Here is a 19,200-nt window from a genome sequence, read left to right on the forward strand (position 1 = left end):
TGACTGTACCAGGTTGCGAAATATTTCCCTCGGGAAGAATGGTTTCACAAGTTTTAGTTTCCACATCGAGAGAAACATTTTCTTTATGGTGACTTTTGCTTGGGACTCTAGTTGGAGGTTTCGGTCGATTGTTACTCTGAGAATTTTCAGGCTGTCTGATATAGGGAGGGTGTATCCTGGGGTGTTAATGTTTGTGGGTTTGTATGTGTTGTATTGGGATAATATTTATTTATTTATTTATTTATTTACAACATTTATTATATTTCAACCATTATTATAGCATTGCCCAATTTGCCAGCTTTCCTAATTTCTGTAAACACTTCTTTATCTATCTGTTCGTTCTGTCCCTGTGGACGGTAATACTCCTTCCCTTCACACATGGAATTTCTATCCATGATGATTCCATGCTCCTATCTGTGATATGATGAGGCAGTGTGTTTTTTCTGTATAGAGTTTTAATTGGAATGTGTTTGCCCATGAGTTCATGATGTTTAAGCTGAGCTTGATTTTATTGGTGATTTCTGCTAAATCATGTTTGTAGGGGATGTATAGTGTGATGTCATCAGCGTAAATGAATGGATTAAGGCCTTGTGTGGATAAGGTTTTGGCTAGTGGGACCATCATGAGGTTGAAAAGAATCGATGATAGTGGTGATCCTTGCGGTACTCCACAGTCTGGTCTCCAGGTGGTGCTTGATTTCACTTGGTATGTTCTGGTGGTTAAAAGCCCTTAATCCAGTTGAAAGTGTTACCACCAATTCCGAAATAATCTAGGAGTCTTAGCAACATCAGGGAGTGCCAGGGAGATGATAATTTCTAGATGTAGTAAATGACTGCTTCTTGGAGCAGCTGGTCCAGGAACCGACAAGAGGTGGAGCCATTTTGGATCTGGTCCTTGGTGGCATGCAGGGCATAGTGTGAGCGGTGGTGGTGTTGTGTCCCCTGGGAAACATTGATCATAACATGATCAAGTTTGAGCCACTATCTGGGATGAACTCGCAAAGGAAATCTACTGTAGCTGTATTTAATTTTCGAAAAGGTGACTATAATAAAATGAGGGAAATGGTTAAAAAGAAACTAAAAGGTTAGGATGCTAAATCAGGCATTGATGTTATTCAAAAATACCATCGTGGAAGCCCAGTCCAGGTATATTCCACGTGTTTGCAAAGGTGGAAAGAAGAGAAAATATCAGCCAGCATGGTTAAAAGGTGAAGTAAAAGAGGCCATTCCAGCCAAAAGATTGTCCTTCAAAGAATGGAAAAAGGACCCAAATGAAGAAAATAAGAAGCAGTATAAGCACTGGCAAGTCAGATGCAAAGCATTAATAAAGAAGTCTAAAAGAGAATATGAAGAGAAACTTGCCGCAAAGGCTAACTCAGTAACAGCTTTTTCAGGTACATCAGAAGCAGACAGCCTGCATGGGACTGTTAGATCACAAAGGAGCAAAAGGGGCACTCAAAGAGGACAAGGCCATGTAGCGGAGAAACTGAATGAATTCTTTGCTTCTGTCTTTAAGGAAGAAGATGTAAGAGATCTGCCTATACTGGAAATGGTTTTCAAGGGTGATGATATGGAGGAACTGAAAGAAATCTCGGTGAACCTGGAAGATATACTGAGCCAAATTGACAAATTAAGGAGTAGTAAATCGCGTAGACCAGATGGCATACATCTAAGGGTATTCAGTGAACTTGAGCATGAAATTGCTGACCTGCTATTAATAATATGTAACCTGTTAAAATTGTCCGTAGTACCTGAAGACTGGAGGGTGGCCAATGTGATGCTGACTTTTAAAAAGGGTTCTAGGGGTAATCTGGGAAATTACAGACCAGTAAGCCTGACATCTGTCCCTTGCAAAATAGTGGAAACTATTATAAAGAATAAAATTACAGAATATGTAGACAAACATAGTTTAATGGGACAGAGTCAGCATGGGTTCAGCCAAATGAAGTCTTGCCTCACCAATTTGCTTCATTTCTTTGAAGGCATGAATAAACATGGGATAAAGGTGAGCTGTTTGATGTTGGGAAAGCTTTTGATAAAGTTCCTCATGAGAGACTCCTGAGAAAATTAAAGGGTCATGGGATAGGAGGCAAAGTTCAGGTGTGGGTTAGGAATTGGTTATTGGACAGAAAACAGAAGGTAGGGTTAAATGGTCATTTCTCTCAGTGGAGGAGGGTGAACAATGGAGTGCCACAGGGATCTGTACTGGGACCGGTACTAATTAACATGTTTATAAATGATATGGAAATCGGATCGACGAGTAAGGTGATCAAATTTGCAGAAACTATTCAAGGTTCTTAAACAAGTACGGACTGTGAACTATTGCAGGAAGACCTTAGGAATTTGGAAGACTGGGCATCCAAATGGCAGATGAAATCTATTGTGGACAAATGCAGTGTGATACACATTGGAAAGAATAATCTGAATCATAGTTACCTGATGCTAGGGTCCACCTTGGGGGTCAGCACTCAAAAAAAAGATCTAGGTGTCGTCGTAGATACGCTGAAATCTCCTGCTCAGTGTGCGGCAGCGGCCAAAAAAGCATACAGGATGCTGGGAATTATTAGGAAAGGGATGGTGAATAAGACTAAAAATACTATAATGCCTCTGTATCGCTCCATGGTGCGTCTGCACCTTGAATATTGTGATCAGTTCTGGTCGCCCTATCTGAAAAAAGATATAGTGGAATTAGAAAAGGTTCAAAGAAGAGCGACCAAAATGATAAAGGAGATGGAACTTCTCTCGTATGAGGAAAGGCTAAAGAGTTTAGGGCTCTTCAGCTTGGAAAAGAGACGGATGAGAGGAGATATGATTGAGGTCTATAAAATCCTGAGTGGTGTAGTCTGCTATTGAGACAGACATGGGGAAGCAACTGCTTGCTGTGGGATTTGTAGCATGGAATGTTGCCACAATTTGGGTTTCTGCCAGGTACTTGTGACCTGACTTGGCCACTGTTGTAAACAGGATACTGGGCTAGATGGGCCAGGTCTGACTCAGTATGGTTACTCTTATGTTCTTATGAAGAGATGCTGCTTGGGTGGGGTGGGGGGGAGAGAGAGACATACAGAGGAGATACTGCTTGTTTGGGGGGGGGTGGACAGACACACAGAAGAGATGCTGCTTGGCTAGGGGGAGAGAGAGATACACACACAATTCCTCATGGCTGGGGGGAGAGAGTGACACATGATTCCGCAGAGCTGGGGTGTAAGAGACGCGTGCACACACACACACAGGAGATGCCGCATGGGATCCATTTCTTAACCTAATTTATCATTTTTTTTTTCATTTTCTATTTTTCATTTTTTCAGTTAGTATTCCCCCTTTTCCATTCTGCACTTTTTGGTTTATTCAGCGTTTCTCAGTCGAGTCTCCCAACTGACATAGTCCATTATTCATATCACTGACATGGAGCACCGTCATTTTTGTTTTTTGTACTTGTATTTTTTTAAATCAATTTTTCTGTTTATTTTTTTCATTTTTTTTTTTTTTTTGTTATTTTACTCATTGCGCATGCATATATACATTTTCTTTGATGATTTTGATTGTCAACATTTTTGGGGGGTTGTTAACTAAAGTTTAGATCAAATTATCTGCAACAGGGCCCATATTATTGCTATGGGCCCTGCTGCAGATAACTTGAGCTGAGCTTTAGTAAACAAACCCCTTTATCTCATAAGTCATTCACTTTCACTGTTTAAGAACCTACCTAATACACATTTAATTAATTATACACAGTACCAGCTTTTTCCTGATTTAGTTTCTCCATTGCGCAGTTTGATTGTACTTGATGTATCTTTTACTTTTTAGATTTCATTTTTATGTGTAGCTTAACTTTTAATTTCTTATATGTCATACATCCTTTGTGCACGTCATATCCTCTCTCTATTTTGGCACCATTTTTCCATTTAAAAATGACATCCAACAGGCTATCGATTCTCATTAGATTTAAAAAAGACTTTTCTTCACCCCAAAAGGTCTTTATCAAGGTAAGATCCTTTAGATATCGTATTTGCAGCACCTTTTTTAATTTTCTATTCATTCTGTATTTTTCACATTTCTTCTTCTCCTTTTACTTTTACTCATCTACTACAGCACAGAACCGACCGGATGCAGTAGTCTTCCATTTTTTCTACGTTCACTAGTTCTCACAGACAACTTTTGTTCGGCTGCATAACTGGACAGTTCAGACCGTACAATCAATTCCCCCTGTACCGCCACTGTACATTCACACGTCCTCCATTTTCAGTTTTTCGGCATTTCAGCGAGACAATGTCACGATGTTCAAGTTATCTTTAGGCTACATTTTGGTCACATTTTTATGGCATTACTTTGCGTATTTATTGCATAGCTGCACATGAGTGTTTCTATATCCCTTGTTACTCAAACATGCTACCTCATTGTAATTACTCTTTTCTTTCAGTTTATCCCTCCATACCACATCATCCCTTTGTACCTCATTTCAAATATGTATTTACATCCTTTTTTACATGTATATTTGGAGTTTTTTTACATAATTAATGTTCTTTTCTCATATATATAGCTTTTTTATTTTCATTTTACTTTCAGCTTTATTCCATTTTTTATAACTCTATTCAAGTTGATATATTATGTTAACACTAGTAAAAAAGGCCTGTTTCTGACACAAATGAAACGGGCGCTAGCAAGGTTTTCCTCGGAGTGTGTATGTTTGGGAGAGTGTATGCGAGAGTGACTGTGTGAGAGACAGAGTGAAAGTGTGAGTGTGTGTGTGTGAGAGAGAGAGTGAGTCTGGGTGTGAGTGTGTTTGTGAGAGAGTGTGTGTGTGAGAATGAGAGTGTGTGCAAGTGTGTATGTGAGACACAGTGTGAGAGAGAGAGTGTGTGTGAGACACAGATTCTCTGTGAGAGTGAGTGTATGAGACCAAGCGAGTGTGTGAGTGACTGTGTGGCACATAGAGAGTGAATGTGATACAGTGTGAGACAGAGTGTGTGAGAGTGTGAGTCAGAAAGACATTGTATATGAGAGAGAGAGTGTGAGCCCTGCCCTCCCAATCCATGCCCATCTGTCCCCTGCCCCCTCCATTCATCCTTTTCCAGCAATTCCCCTCTCTCCCTGAGCCCTGTGTGCTCAAGGAAGAAAAACAGGCTGGGGTAAGAAGTCCCTAAAGCATTAGTGTTGGACTGTTTAGCCTCAGTACTTAGAGGAACTGTGTGTTCAGTGAAAGGACTGGGTGTCCAAAGAAGAAGTAGGGCTGTGTGTCCCAGTACTGAGAAGCAGGCTGCAAAGCCTGGGGTTAGAAGTCCCCAAAGTATTGAGGTTGATGCTGAGCCCAGGAATCTGTGTGGGGAGGCTCAGTGTGAAGATATGTAAATGTATAAAGTATTTAATCTAGAAGAACTGTGCCCAGGGGCTGGAATAAAGAATTGCCTGAATATGCTGTTGGTAAGACCTGTTTAATTTTGCCTCTGGAGAACCAGGTCACCCTAAGCGTGAAAGGATAACATGCTAATCTGCATATTGAGAACCAGCTCACCCTGAGTGAGAAAGGGGCCCAGGAGCTTGAGGTTGGATTACTCAAGATGCTAGGAAGAGACTGTTTGGAGTTCTGTTCAGAGGCCACAGGCCAGTGAGGCCTGCTGGAGAGTGGGAGCAGAAGCCTCATCTTCATAGGGGTCAAATGAGGGTAGCTCTGGGGGAGTGGGCAAGGTGCAGAGCAGCCTGGTTCCCGGGGCGCAAATATCATTTGACTACACCCATAACATATGCAACAGACTTTATGCCTGGCTGGGTAGAAGGGGTGTATGGGCAGTGGTCGGCGTCTTCCCTAAGCTTGCTAGGCCAGATCTGGGAAGATGGGAGATGCCACTCGTTTAACACTTTAAAAGAGGAATTTGGATTGGGGGACAGGTTTTACTATATGCAGATCAGAGATTTTGTTCAGAAGAAAGCGAGTGAGGATCTGTCTCTAGAGGCCACGGAGCATGAAATGGCTATGAGATCTGGGGAAGGTAAAGGGGGGATCTCCCGCATCTATAGAGCTCTGTTGCGTAAGTCCATTAATAAATGGGAGTCTCTACTGGGTAACACATATGAACCAGGGGCTTGGAAAAAGATATTTAAACGATTGCTGGCATTCTCAGTGGCTACCCCCTTTTTGGAAAATGGGTATAAAATGTTGTATCAGTGGTATTTGACCCCTAGCCGGCTGGCCCGCATCTTTAAAACTGGATTGGCGAGCTGCTGGCGTAAGTGTGGGGCGGAAGGAACATTTTGGCATGTGTGGTGGGAATGTCCGGTGGTACAGCTGTTCTGGAAGGACTTACAGACCAGACTGCAGAGCGGTTTGGGACCCAAGATAGTGTTAAATCCTGGCTTGTGTTTGCTGAATATACCAATGAGGGAGGGCTGTGGATCTTGCCATGGCCTTTTAGCCTATATTGTCACAGCAGCCAGGATTCTAATTGCAAAATATTGGAAGCAACAGGTGACACCCACCGTGGATCAAGTGCTGACTAAAGTGGACTATTGCTGTTTAATGGACAAACTTACAGCCCTAAGGCGAGGGGGAATGGTGAGATTTCTCAAAACATGGTCCCCCTATGCAGAATGGCGGGGTATTGCAGGATGACGCATGAACACTGGAGGACCTACAGCGCAGGGAGAGAACTTTACATACTTGAGATATCCTAAGGGGGGAGGGAGGGGGGGATTATGATGTTACTTACATGTGAAATGACTAGATTGCAATGTTATGCTGGGTTGATGTTATGTAAAGAAAAGTTAATAATAAAAAAAAAAGTTTTTCAACATGAGATTGTCTCTCTCTCTTCCGGAATCCATGATCCGTCTCCCACTTTTACCTGTTGTCTTGTATAGTCTTGTGGGATCACATAGTTCTCTGCTGTTGTTTGGTTTGTTTTGCACATAGCATAAGAGGCATGAACCTTTGATGTGTTGGATGTAATCTCAGTCTCACATTTATTGCTAGTGACTTTCTTAATACTTGCACTGGAATTCATGTGCAGCCCCATTTTGACAGGTTGTAGAAGTAGGAATTGAGAGTGCAGGTAAATGCACCTCACGTTTCACAAGTATTTTTAGAACAGACTCTGCCAGTATAGAGCCGGTTCTAAAATACAGTAGAAATGGATGTTCATGTACTGGGTGTGTGCAACATAAACATCCATTTTAGATGGATACTGATGGATTCAAATGCAGCACATAACTGGTTATGTTGTGCAGTGGCCACTTAACTGGTTTTGTGCAACCTTGGAAACAAACATAACCGGTTATTGTTCTGATGTTGTCACAATGACCAGTTTCTTTTGCCAGTTTGGCAATTAGGAGGACAAAAACCACTGGGGAATTAAGTGAGCATCTCCTTTAGGATTTTGACGTTTTGTCCTCTTCTGAAATGAGGAATAAATGCTTATGAATTTGCCACGTCCTCGTCCTGCCCAAGACATGTCCAGACCACTTCTCTTTGGGGTGGGGGGGGGGGGGGGGGGAGAACAGAGGGCACCTTTTTATGTTATGCAGGTCCCAGCCATTATTCAGCCAGGGCTCGCCTAACTGTCTCTTATACAGGCCCTGGCTGAATATCGGCTGAGACCCACATATGCCCTGGTGGTCACTACATGCTCAGGTTTAGCCCTGGACATTCAGTGCCAGTGCCTAGACTTGGCCTAATACTGAATATCTGGGACTAATTCTGCCCACAGCCGTCAGCATTTTCAAACCATTCTGATAGCTGCAAGCTGAATATTGACCAATCTAAAACTAGATATGTATTTTCTAGTTCACGTTACCTGTTTAGTAATGTTGTGAAAGTTAGAGGTGAGTTTGCCTTCTCATACCAATCCAGAGTTTTTCTAGCTCCACACATTGTTACAGGCAATTAAAATAGAATATTGTTTAAGGAAACAGAATCGCATCTAGCCACAGCAATGGCTTTTCTCATATAAACTCTTGACAAGTCTCATTTAATGTTCCTGCTTCCTCAGAGGGTCTTTTACTAAGGCACGCTAGCATTTGTTTGCACATTCTAACCGTGTAGACGCCCATAATATTCCTATGGGCATCTACATGGTTAGCGTGCCCTAATTTTTAGCATGCACTAAAACGCTAGAGCGCTTTAGTAAAAGGGCCCCTCAGTTTTCTCACCTAAAATCCAGTTAGTTTAGCTTTTTCCAAATCCTGGCCTCATCTCAAAACCTCTTATTTGTATTTTGGCAGTATGTCTCATCTATCTGTTTAGTTAGTACATAAGTACATAAGTAGTGCCATACTGGGAAAGACCAAAGGTCCATCTAGCCCAGCATCCTGTCACCGACAGTGGCCAATCCAGGTCAAGGGCACCTGGCACGCTCCCCAAACGTAAAAACATTCCAGACAAGTTATACCTAAAAATGAGGAATTTTTCCAGTCCATTTAATAGCGGTCTATGGACTTGTCCTTTAGGAATCTATCTAACCCCTTTTTAAACTCCGTCAAGCTAACCGCCCGTACCACGTTCTCCGGCAATGAATTCCAGAGTCTAATTACACGTTGGGTGAAGAAAAATTTTCTCCGATTCGTTTTAAATTTACCACACTGTAGCTTCAACTCATGCCCTCTAGTCCTAGTATTTTTGGATAGCGTGAACAGTCGCTTCACATCCACCCGATCCATTCCACTCATTATTTTATACACTTCTATCATATCTCCCCTCAGCCGTCTCTTCTCCAAGCTGAAAAGCCCTAGCCTTCTCAGCCTCTCTTCATAGGAAAGTCGTCCCATCCCCACTATCATTTTCGTCGCCCTTCGCTGTACCTTTTCCAATTCTACTATATCTTTTTTGAGATACGGAGACCAGTACTGAACACAATACTCCAGGTGCGGTCGCACCATGGAGCGATACAACGGCATTATAACATCCGCACACCTGGACTCCATACCCTTCTTAATAACACCCAACATTCTATTCGCTTTCCTAGCCGCAGCAGCACACTGAGCAGAAGGTTTCAGCGTATCATCGACGACGACACCCAGATCCCTTTCTTGATCCGTAACTCCTAACGCGGAACCTTGCAAGACGTAGCTATAATTCGGGTTCCTCTTACCCACATGCATCACTTTGCACTTGTCAACATTGAACTTCATCTGCCACTTGCACGCCCATTCTCCCAGTCTCGCAAGGTCCTCCTGTAATCGTTCACATTCCTCCTGCGACTTGACGACCCTGAATAATTTTGTGTCATCGGCGAATTTAATTACCTCACTAGTTATTCCCATCTCTAGGTCATTTATAAATACATTAAAAAGCAACGGACCCAGCACAGACCCCTGCGGGACCCCACTAACTACCCTCCTCCACTGAGAATACTGGCCACGCAATCCTACTCTCTGCTTCCTATCTTTCAACCAGTTCTTAATCCATAATAATACCCTACCTCCGATTCCATGACTCTGCAATTTCTTCAGGAGTCTTTCGTGCGGCACTTTGTCAAACGCCTTCTGAAAATCCAGATATACAATATCAACCGGCTCCCCATTGTCCACATGTTTGCTTACCCCCTCAAAAAAATGCATTAGATTGGTGAGGCAAGACTTCCCTTCACTAAATCCGTGCTGACTTTGTCTCATCAGTCCATGTTTTTGTATATGCTCTGCAATTTTATTCTTAATAATAGCCTCCACCATCTTGCCCGGCACCGACGTCAGACTCACCGGTCTATAATTTCCCGGATCTCCTCTGGAACCTTTCTTAAAAATCGGAGTAACATTGGCTACCCTCCAGTCTTCCGGTATTACACTCGATTTTAGGGACAGATTGCATATTTCTAACAGTAGCTCCGCAAGTTCATTTTTTAGTTCTATTAATACTCTGGGATGAATACCATCAGGTCCCGGTGATTTACTACTCTTCAGCTTGCTGAACTGACCCATTACATCCTCCAAGGTTACAGAGAATTTGTTTAGTTTCTCCGACTCCCCCGCTTCAAATATTCTTTCCGGCACCGGTGTCCCCCCCAAATCCTCCTCGGTGAAGACCGAAGCAAAGAATTCATTTAATTTCTCCGCTACGGCTTTGTCCTCCTTGATCGCCCCTTTAACACCATTTTCGTCCAGCGGCCCAACCGACTCTTTGGCCGGTTTCCTGCTTTTAATGTATCTAAAAAAGTTTTTACTATGTATTTTTGCTTCCAACGCTAATTTCTTCTCAAAGTCCTTTTTTGCCCTCCTTATCTCCGCTTTGCATTTGGCTTGGCATTCCTTATGATCTATCCTGTTACTTTCAGTTGGTTCTCTTCTCCACTTTCTGAAGGATTGTTTTTTGGCTCTAATGATTTCCTTTATCTTACTGTTTAGCCACGCCGGCTGACGTTTAGTCTTTTTTCCCTTTTTTCTAATACGTGGAATATATTTGTCCTGAACCTCCAGGATGGTGTTTTTAAACAGCATCCACGCCTGATGCAAGTTTTTTACTCTGTGAGCTGCTCCTTTCAGTCTTTTTTTCACCATTTTTCTCATTTTGTCGTAATCACCCTTTCTATAGTTAAACGCTAGCGTACTTGATTTCCTAGTTTCACTTCCTTCAATGCCAATATCAAAACCGATCATATTATGATCACTGTTATCAAGCGGCCCTCGTATCGTTACCCCCTGCACTAGATCATGAGCACCACTAAGGACTAAGTCTAGTATTTTTCCTTCTCTTGTCGGCTCCTGAACTAGCTGTTCCATGAAGCTGTCCTTGATTTCATCAAGAAATCTTATGTCCCTTGCGTGTACAGATGTTACATTACCCCAGTCTATATGCGGGTAATTGAAATCCCCCATTATTATTGTGTTGCCCAGTTTGTTTGCGTCCCTGATTTCCTTTAACATTTCCGCATCCGTCTGTTCGTCCTGGCCAGGCGGACGGTAGTACACTCCTATCACTATCCTTTTCCCCTTTGCACATGGAATTTCAATCCACAGTGATTCCAAGGAGTGTTTTGCTTCCTGCAGAATTTTCAATCTATTTGATTCAAGGCTCTCGTTAATATACAATGCTACCCCTCCACCAATCCGATTCACCCTATCACTACGATATAATTTGTACCCCGGAATGACAGTGTCCCACTGGTTATCCTCCTTCCACCAGGTCTCAGAGATGCCTATTATATCTAATTTTTCATTTAGTGCAATATATTCTAACTCCCCCATCTTATTTCTTAGGCTCCTGGCATTCGCATATAGACATTTCAAACTATGTTTGTTGTTCCTAAGTACATCATGCTTAGTACTTGACAGTATTAATTGGCAATCTTTTGTCTGATTTTTATTGTTATTTAAAGATACCCGATCTACTACAATCTCTTTTGCAACCTCACTATCAGGATACTCTATCTTCCCTGTTATGGTGATATCTTTGAAAGATACCTTATCCCGAACCATGCTCTTTTGAGCGACTGTCGGCCTTCCCCCCATTTCTAGTTTAAAAGCTGCTCTATCTCCTTCTTAAACGCCGATGCCAGCAGCCTGGTCCCACTCTGGTTAAGATGGAGCCCATCCTTTCGGAATAGGCTCCCCCTTCCCCAGAATGTTGCCCAGTTCCTAACAAATCTAAAGCCCTCCTCCCTGCACCATCGTCTCATCCACGCATTGAGACTCTGGAGCTCTGCCTGTCTCTTGGGCCCTGCGCGTGGCACAGGTAGCATTTCAGAAAATGCTACCCTGGAGGATCTGGATTTCAGCTTTCTACCTAAGAGCCTAAATTTTGCTTCATTGTAAGCTTCAACAGGTAGGGACTGTCTTTCATGAACCTCTACACAGTGCTGTGCATATCTGGTATCCCATGCTTATTCACTGTGTATATTCTGTAAATTTGTCTGGCTGGTGTTCCCCCAGGAGAGGTTTCAGAATCACTGCTAATAAAATCACTTTCCAGTGTTGGCCAATTTGGCATTTTACAGTTGCACCTAATAAGGCTGATCTGTGTATATTTGTAGATGCTGGTTGCTGTGAGACGTATATTATTGGCAGAATATTCAGCTTTTCCGTCCAATGGAGCTGATCTGTATGAGGAACTGAAGAGCTCTACAGCTATCTTGTCCACAGGGAACAGAAGGTGGGTAGCTTCTGGATAGCCCTTTCTGATGACAAAGTTTAGCTATTCATTGTGAGATCTTCCAGTTTTAGAGATATAATCTCAGAGTTAAATATTTTGTGGCAAAACTGTTGTGAATCATTAAATCAAAATTAGGCATCTAATGTAACATTATAGACAAGGATGAAAAAGGATTTTCCCTACCTCTACCTTTTATTTCCTGTTATTTCTCTCTTTTCCAGCTTCTTTCATCTGTTTGTTGTCTCTCCATTTTTCCCCCAAACAATATTTTGGCCTCATTTTGCTGTTTACTCTTTCGGCAAGCAGGATGAATCCACCACACAAGTTGACGTTATCTGACATTTACTACCATTAGAAGATACTTTTTCCCTCCATTTCTTTTAGGTTTCAATCTTTTTATTGATGACAAATTAGTACAAACATAACAAGCAAACCTGCAAACTATCATGAGTCATCGAAAAAATTTTCAATATCTCCCCCACCCCCCCCCCCCCCGAAACCTCAAACACCCATATAACAAGACTACCCAAAGTCCAAACAACCCCTTCAACCCTCCGCCCCTTACTTACTTACAGTATTTCATACTTGGCTTACAGATAAGCAAAGGGAGATGTTGCACCACGAATGACATGCAATGTGGAAAATCCACTGCTTATTTCTAGGATAAGCAGCATAAAATGTATTGTACTTGTTTGGGATCTTTCTAGGTACTTATGAACTGGATTGGCCACTGTTGGAAACAGGATGCTGGGCTTGATGGACCTTTGGTCTGTCCCAGTATAGCAATACTTATGTAGAGACAAGTCACATTAAGAAAAAAAAACAGTGCAGTAGAAACAGCTCCCCCATCCAAAAGATCAAAGAACAAGTAGTATATTGGAATTGTCAAGCTATGAGTTAAGCCGGAGCACTAGCCAAAGGACATGGAGAATAACCTGTGTTCTTATAGCCCTTCTCTCTAACTGATGCTTACCTCAACTGAACAAGGGAACTATTCCTATCTTCCTCCCCACCACTTCTAAAAAAAAAAAAACACCACAGGAGCTTCCAATGCAAAGCATCCTGACAACCTAAAGATGACTTAAAAACAAAACTGCAGGAGGAAGTGACGTCACGATCCTGCATGGCTGCCTAGATCCATAGCTCCGACGCAACCCTCCCTCATTTAGCAAAAATAGCGATCCTCTGCTTTTCAATTGCATTCCCTTCGACTCTGCTGTAGTTCCTGTGCCGTGAGGAATAATTTGTGGGGTCTTTTGGCAAGAATGGCGACGGCGCGAAAGGACAGTGAGCAACCTCCTGATAAACAGGTAGTCAGAGCCTCGCGGCGCCATGTGCTCTCGTCTGCTCCTGCTTCGCACTCGGACTCGGATTCTGCGCTGTCCCTGCCTGAAGTGTGCAAAGCTCCTGCAAAGCGGGTGCTTTCTAAAGAACTAGCGAAGTTTTTAACGGAGATCCGCAAGGAGATCAAGGCTTCCAAGGAGGAAATACTGGAAAAGATGGACGGGCTGAGTGTTGATCTCCGAGAGCTGGGGGGTCGAGTGGAAGACCTTAAGGTGCGAGCTGACGAGCATGCAGAAAAACAGACTGAGCTTGAGACACGTTTAGCTAAGACTATCGCCTTTAATGCTGACTTGCAATTAAAAGTGGATGACCTGGAAAACCGTGGGCGTCGAAACAATTTGCGGTTTCGGGGGGGTCCCAGAGGTGGAGGACCGGGAAGATGTGGGTGCCATAGTTAAGTTCCTGTGCGCAAGTTGTTGGATAATGCGGAAGTCTCCACTGATCGAGCGCACAGAGCGTTGGACAGAAGGCAAGATAACAGACCCCGCGATATAGTGGTCTGCTTCACCTCGTTCACTACTAAGGAGACGGTGCTGAAGAAGGCGAGACAATTGCCACATCTAATATAATAAAACGCATCGTGAACGTTCTGAAGACAACGTTCTGAAGTCACTCAAACATTCCCTGTAGGGTTCGTGGATTCATGGTGTGAAGCCAGCCAGCCAGCCGTCTCTGCCCCGCCCTCGCGTCAAACGTCATGACGTCGAGGGCGGAAAAAAAAACAAACAAACGGATTGCACCCTTGCACGGTGCGTTTTATTATATTAGATTTACCTCCGTGGTGGCGGTTCCGGCAGCGCAGCGTCAGGGAAGGAGGCGGCGCTCCCGACGTCTCTAGCCTTCCCTTCGCTGTGTTCCGACTTCTTCTGACGTCAAGGATGACGTCAGAAGAAGGCGGAACACAGCGAAGGGAAGGCTAGACGTCGGGAGCGCCACCTCCTTCCCTGACGCTGCGCTGCCGGAACCGCCACGGAGGTAAATTTAAAAAGAAAAAAAAAGAAAAGGGATGTTGGGGGAGAGAAGAGGGTGGGCAGTAAAGTTGAACAATGGGAGTGGGAGGGCAGGGGAGAAACGACAGCATGGATGCGAAGGGGGGGCATGGATGCAAAGGGGGGGGAGAAGAGGGCGGGCCAGGCTGGGACATGGGAGAGAGAGGAGCATGGATGCGAGGGGGGGTCATGGAAGGGAGAGAGGGGAATTGCTGGAAAAGGATGAATGGAGGGGGCAGGGGACAGAGGAGCATGGATGAGCATGGATTGGGAGGGCAGGGCTCAGGGAGAGAGGGGAATTGCTGGAAAGGGATGAATGGAGGGGGCAGGGGACAGAGGAGCATGGATGGGCATGGATTGGGAGGGCAGGGCTCAGGGAGAGAGGGGAATTGCTGGATAGGGATGAATGGAGGGGACAGATGGGCATGGATTGATATGGATTGCAGGGCAGGGCTCAGGGAGAGAGGGGAATTGCTGGATAGGGATGAATGGAGGGGGCAGGTGACAGAGGAGCATGGATGGGCATGGATTGGGAGGGCAGGGCTCAGGGAGAGAGGGGAATTGCTGGATAGGGATGAATGGAGGGGACAGATGGGCATGGATGGATATGGATTGCAGGGCAGGGCTCAGGGAGAGAGGGGAATTGCTGGATAGGGATGAATGGAGGGGGCAGGTGACAGAGGAGCATGGATGGGCATGGATTGGGAGGGCAGGGCTCAGGGAGAGAGGGGAATTGCTGGATAGGGATGAATGGAGCGGACAGATGGGCATGGATGGATATGGATTGCAGGGCAGGGCTCAGGGAGAGAGGGGAATTGCTGGATAGGGATGAATGGAGGGGGCAGGTGACAGAGGAGCATGGATGGGCATGGATTGGGAGGGCAGGGCTCAGGGAGAGAGGGGAATTGCTGGATAGGGATGAATGGAGCGGACAGATGGGCATGGATGGATATGGATTGCAGGGCAGGGCTCAGGGAGAGAGGGGAATTGCTGGATAGGGATGAATGGAGGGGGCAGGTGACAGAGGAGCATGGATGGGCATGGATTGGGAGGGCAGGGCTCAGGGAGAGAGGGGAATTGCTGGAAAAGGATGAATGGAGGGGACAGATGGGCATGGATGGATATGGATTGCAGGGCAGGGCTCAGGGAGAGAGGGGAATTGCTGGATAGGGATGAATGGAGGGGGCAGGTGACAGAGGAGCATGGATGGGCATGGATTGGGAGGGCAGGGCTCAGGGAGAGAGGGGAATTGCTGGAAAAGGATGACTGGAGGGGACAGATGGGCATGGATTGGGAGGGCAGGGCTCACTCTCTCTCTCTCTCTCTCTCTCTCTCATATACAATGTCTTTCTGACTCTCACTCTCACACACTCTGTCTCACACTGTATCACATTCACTCTCTATGTGCCACACAGTCACTCACACACTCGCTTGGTCTCATACACTCACTCTCACAGAGAATCTGTGTCTCACACACACTCTCTCTCTCGCACACACACACACACACTCTCTCTCACACTGTGTCTCACATACACACTTGCACACACTCTCTCTCTCGCACACACACTCTCTCACAAATACACTCACACCCAGACTCACTCTCTCTCACACACACACACACTCACACTTTCACTCTGACTCTCACACAGTCACTCTCACATACACTCTCCCAAACATACACACTCCGAGGAAAACCTTGCTAGCGCCCGTTTCATTTGTGTCAGAAACGGGCCTTTTTTACTAGTATTGATTATTATGACGCCCAGGTCCGGGTTTTTCAAGACCTATCAGCACACACAGTGTTTTTACGGAGAGAGATGAAACCTGCACTTGAGGTACTGATGAAAAATAAAATCCCCTACCGCTGGGCGTTTCCATTCGCCCTTTGCTTCACTATGGGGGGAAACTGCATCGGCTTCGCTCTGTTGAAGAAGTTTGAAAGATTCTGCGCAGCGAAGGTCTGGTAACCACAGATGGCCCGCCAGCGGAATTGGCTCCCGCTACACGAGTGAAGCTTCAGAAGTGGCAGCGAGTTCAGGGCAAGGCGAAAAAGGCACGGACTGACACCTGATGAGACTCAATGAACCTATTTGATGCCTTTCTCAGTTTTTTCAGTACAGGACGATGCCCACTGCAGTAAAGTGGAGCATTATGGTAAACTGTTAGTTATGGGTTTTAATGTTTTAATGTTTAAGTATTAATGTTAAGGACGGGTTTTGAGGTTTGAGTGATGAGGGGATTGGTAGTGGGAGAGGGATTAGGGCTGGGGGTCTTTGTTTGGTTTTAATGCTTGTTGGATGGGGATTTTTGATGGGATAGTAGGGGTTTCTGGGCAAGGGGGTGGGGAGGGGGTCTGGGGGGCCAGAGTGGGAGAATGAGTACTTTCTCTGACGTTCCTAGACAAGGGAGTATGTCCCTTTCTAGTGGATACAAGGGGGGGGGAGGTTTGATGGGAAGGAGAAGTGGGCTAGCTATGGGTAGATGTGACATTCGGATTGGGGGGGAGGGATCGTAAGAGGGGGTGGTTTTGGAGGGGGGTGGGTGGGCTTAGGAGTTGCTGTGGGTACAATTGTCATTCTCACTTTGTCATCCAGGAGTGGTATAGTCGTGGTGCTTAATGTCTGCTCATAAGATACTCACCTATAATGTGAAAGGGCTTAACTCTCCATACAAAAGGCACGCCTTGCAGCGTGAATTACGCTTGCTGGGCCCACAGGTTGTTTTTTTACAGGAAACGCACTTGTTGGCAAAATATGAGGGATTACTGATCTCTAGTTTATTCCCGAGGGTGTACTGTGCTTCAGATGTCAAGGGGGCAAAGAAATGAGGGATTGCCATTTTGTTTCATAAAGATGTTCATGTGCAGGTGCTCCACGTGCGGAGAGATTCCGAAGGGCGTTTTCTCTTCTTGCATGTGCAGCTGGAGCGGGAGGAGTATACCCTGGCTAGCGTGTATGTGCCCAACGATCACCAGGAAAGGTTTTTCAAGTGTCTCCATAAGGAGCTGCAGCATTTTGCACGGGGTAAGGTGATCTTGGCAGGAGACTTTAATGCCACGATGCAACCGGGCCTTGACAGGTCTGCTCCGGCTGACCACCACATCTCCCGGGCTTTACGAAATTTAGTGGAGGGCATGGGATTGTGTGACTGGTGGCGAATGTGTCATCCGCGAGGTCGAGATTACACTTTCTACTCTCCAGCACATCATTCTTACTCTAGACTAGACTATGTTTTTCTTGACAAGACCCTGTCCGAGGGGGGGGGGGGGGGGGCGATGCCAAGATAGGTAATATTACCATCTCTGACCACGATCCGGTCTGGTTGGCTGTCCCTTCATTCGAGGGGGAGCAGCGGGACCGAAGATGGACATTTAACAATTGCCTGTTGCGGGATCCCCAGATAGTGGAGGAGTTCCTCCCGGTCCTGAGGGAGTATTTTGAGATTAATATGGCCTCGGGTCCAGCCGGATAAGGATAGTACGGAATGTACCTCATATCGCCCAATATCCATCTTGAATGCAGATGTAAAAATTTTTGCTAAGGTGCTTGCGAATCGTTTGGGCGAGATGTTACCTTCTCTGGTTCACCCGGATCAAGTCGGCTTTGTGCCGAAGAGGCAGGCAATGGACAATGTCCGCCGAACCTTGGATCTGTTGCATGTGGTTCAGTCGCAGGGTTGTCCGTTGGTGCTACTAGGGCTGGACGCGGAGAAGGCCTTCGACCGAGTCCACTGGGGGTACTTGGATAAGGTTTTGCATAGATTTGGAATAGGCCCTTTCTTTAGATCTTGGATTCAGTCGCTTTACACTCACCCGCAGGCCTGTGTCCGGGTCAATGGTAGGAATTCTGGCACTTTCCAGTTGGGGCGTGGTACTCGACAGGGCTGTCCGTTGTCTCCTTTGCTGTTCGCCTTGGCAATGGAACCATTGGCGGCAGCTATTAGGGAGAACGCGGACATCTCGGGGGTCAAGGCAGGGGGGCGGGAGCATAAAGTCGCGTTATTCGTGGACGATGTGTTGCTGTCACTGACCAACCCATTAATTTCTTTGCCTAACCTGTTGCGGGAAATAGAGGCGTACTCGCGAGTTTCAGGATATAAGCTTAATGCGAACAAGTCGGTAGGAATGCCATTAGGTGTGCCCATGAGGACGTGTGAGGCTTTGAGGGCTTCGTATGTCTTCAAATGGTCAACTAGCTCCCTCCAATATTTGGGGATACGGATACCTGCGGTACCATCTGAGCTGTTTGAAGTGAATTATCCAGCGCTTCAGAAGGCGGTTTATAGGGTCCTAGACAGATGGACACATATGGGGCTATCTTGGTTTGGCCGGATAGCGGCGATAAAAATGAATATATTACCTAGGCTCTTGTATTGTTTTCAGGTTCTCCCTCTGCGACTCTCTCGGTCATTTTTGTCTGGTCTACAGGATCGCTTGATACGTTTTGTATGGAATCAGAAGAGGCCGCGCTTGTCGCGGGCTGTTTTATATAGGAGTAAACAACTTGGAGGTTTGTCAGTGCCTAACCTGTTCTGGTATTATTGTGCTGGCCAGGCCCGGTCTGCGGTTGAATGGTTTAGGGGGGAGGATCACAAACTTTGGGTTCATCTTGAGCAGTCTATGGTGGGGTCCCGTAAGTTGGGTCATTTGATATGGCTACCTATTAAATATAGAGGACAGGTAGGTACATTTCCTCCGACTGTGCAAACAACCTTTTACTATTGGGATCATATGTTTGCAGAGCGTCGCCCTCCAGTTTCGGGACTGGCACCTATAGCAGATAACCCACTGTTTGGG

At 45.3% G+C, this 19,200-nt stretch overlaps 1 protein-coding gene across 3 annotated transcripts in view; it reads left to right on the plus strand.

Moving 5' to 3' along the window:
* The window catches only part of RAD51D (RAD51 paralog D), a 287,517-nt gene that overhangs the window by 111,007 nt on the left and 157,310 nt on the right, over positions 1 to 19,200 (plus strand). For all 3 annotated transcript variants that reach the window (XM_030222483.1, XM_030222485.1, XM_030222484.1), the window contains exon 4: positions 11,954 to 12,072. In XM_030222483.1, the coding sequence (XP_030078343.1) occupies positions 11,954 to 12,072 (119 nt within the window). The remainder of the gene's footprint in view (positions 1 to 11,953; positions 12,073 to 19,200) is intronic.

Source organism: Microcaecilia unicolor, chromosome 13 (genome assembly GCF_901765095.1).
Source record: "Microcaecilia unicolor chromosome 13, aMicUni1.1, whole genome shotgun sequence".
NCBI lineage: Eukaryota > Metazoa > Chordata > Amphibia > Gymnophiona > Siphonopidae > Microcaecilia > Microcaecilia unicolor.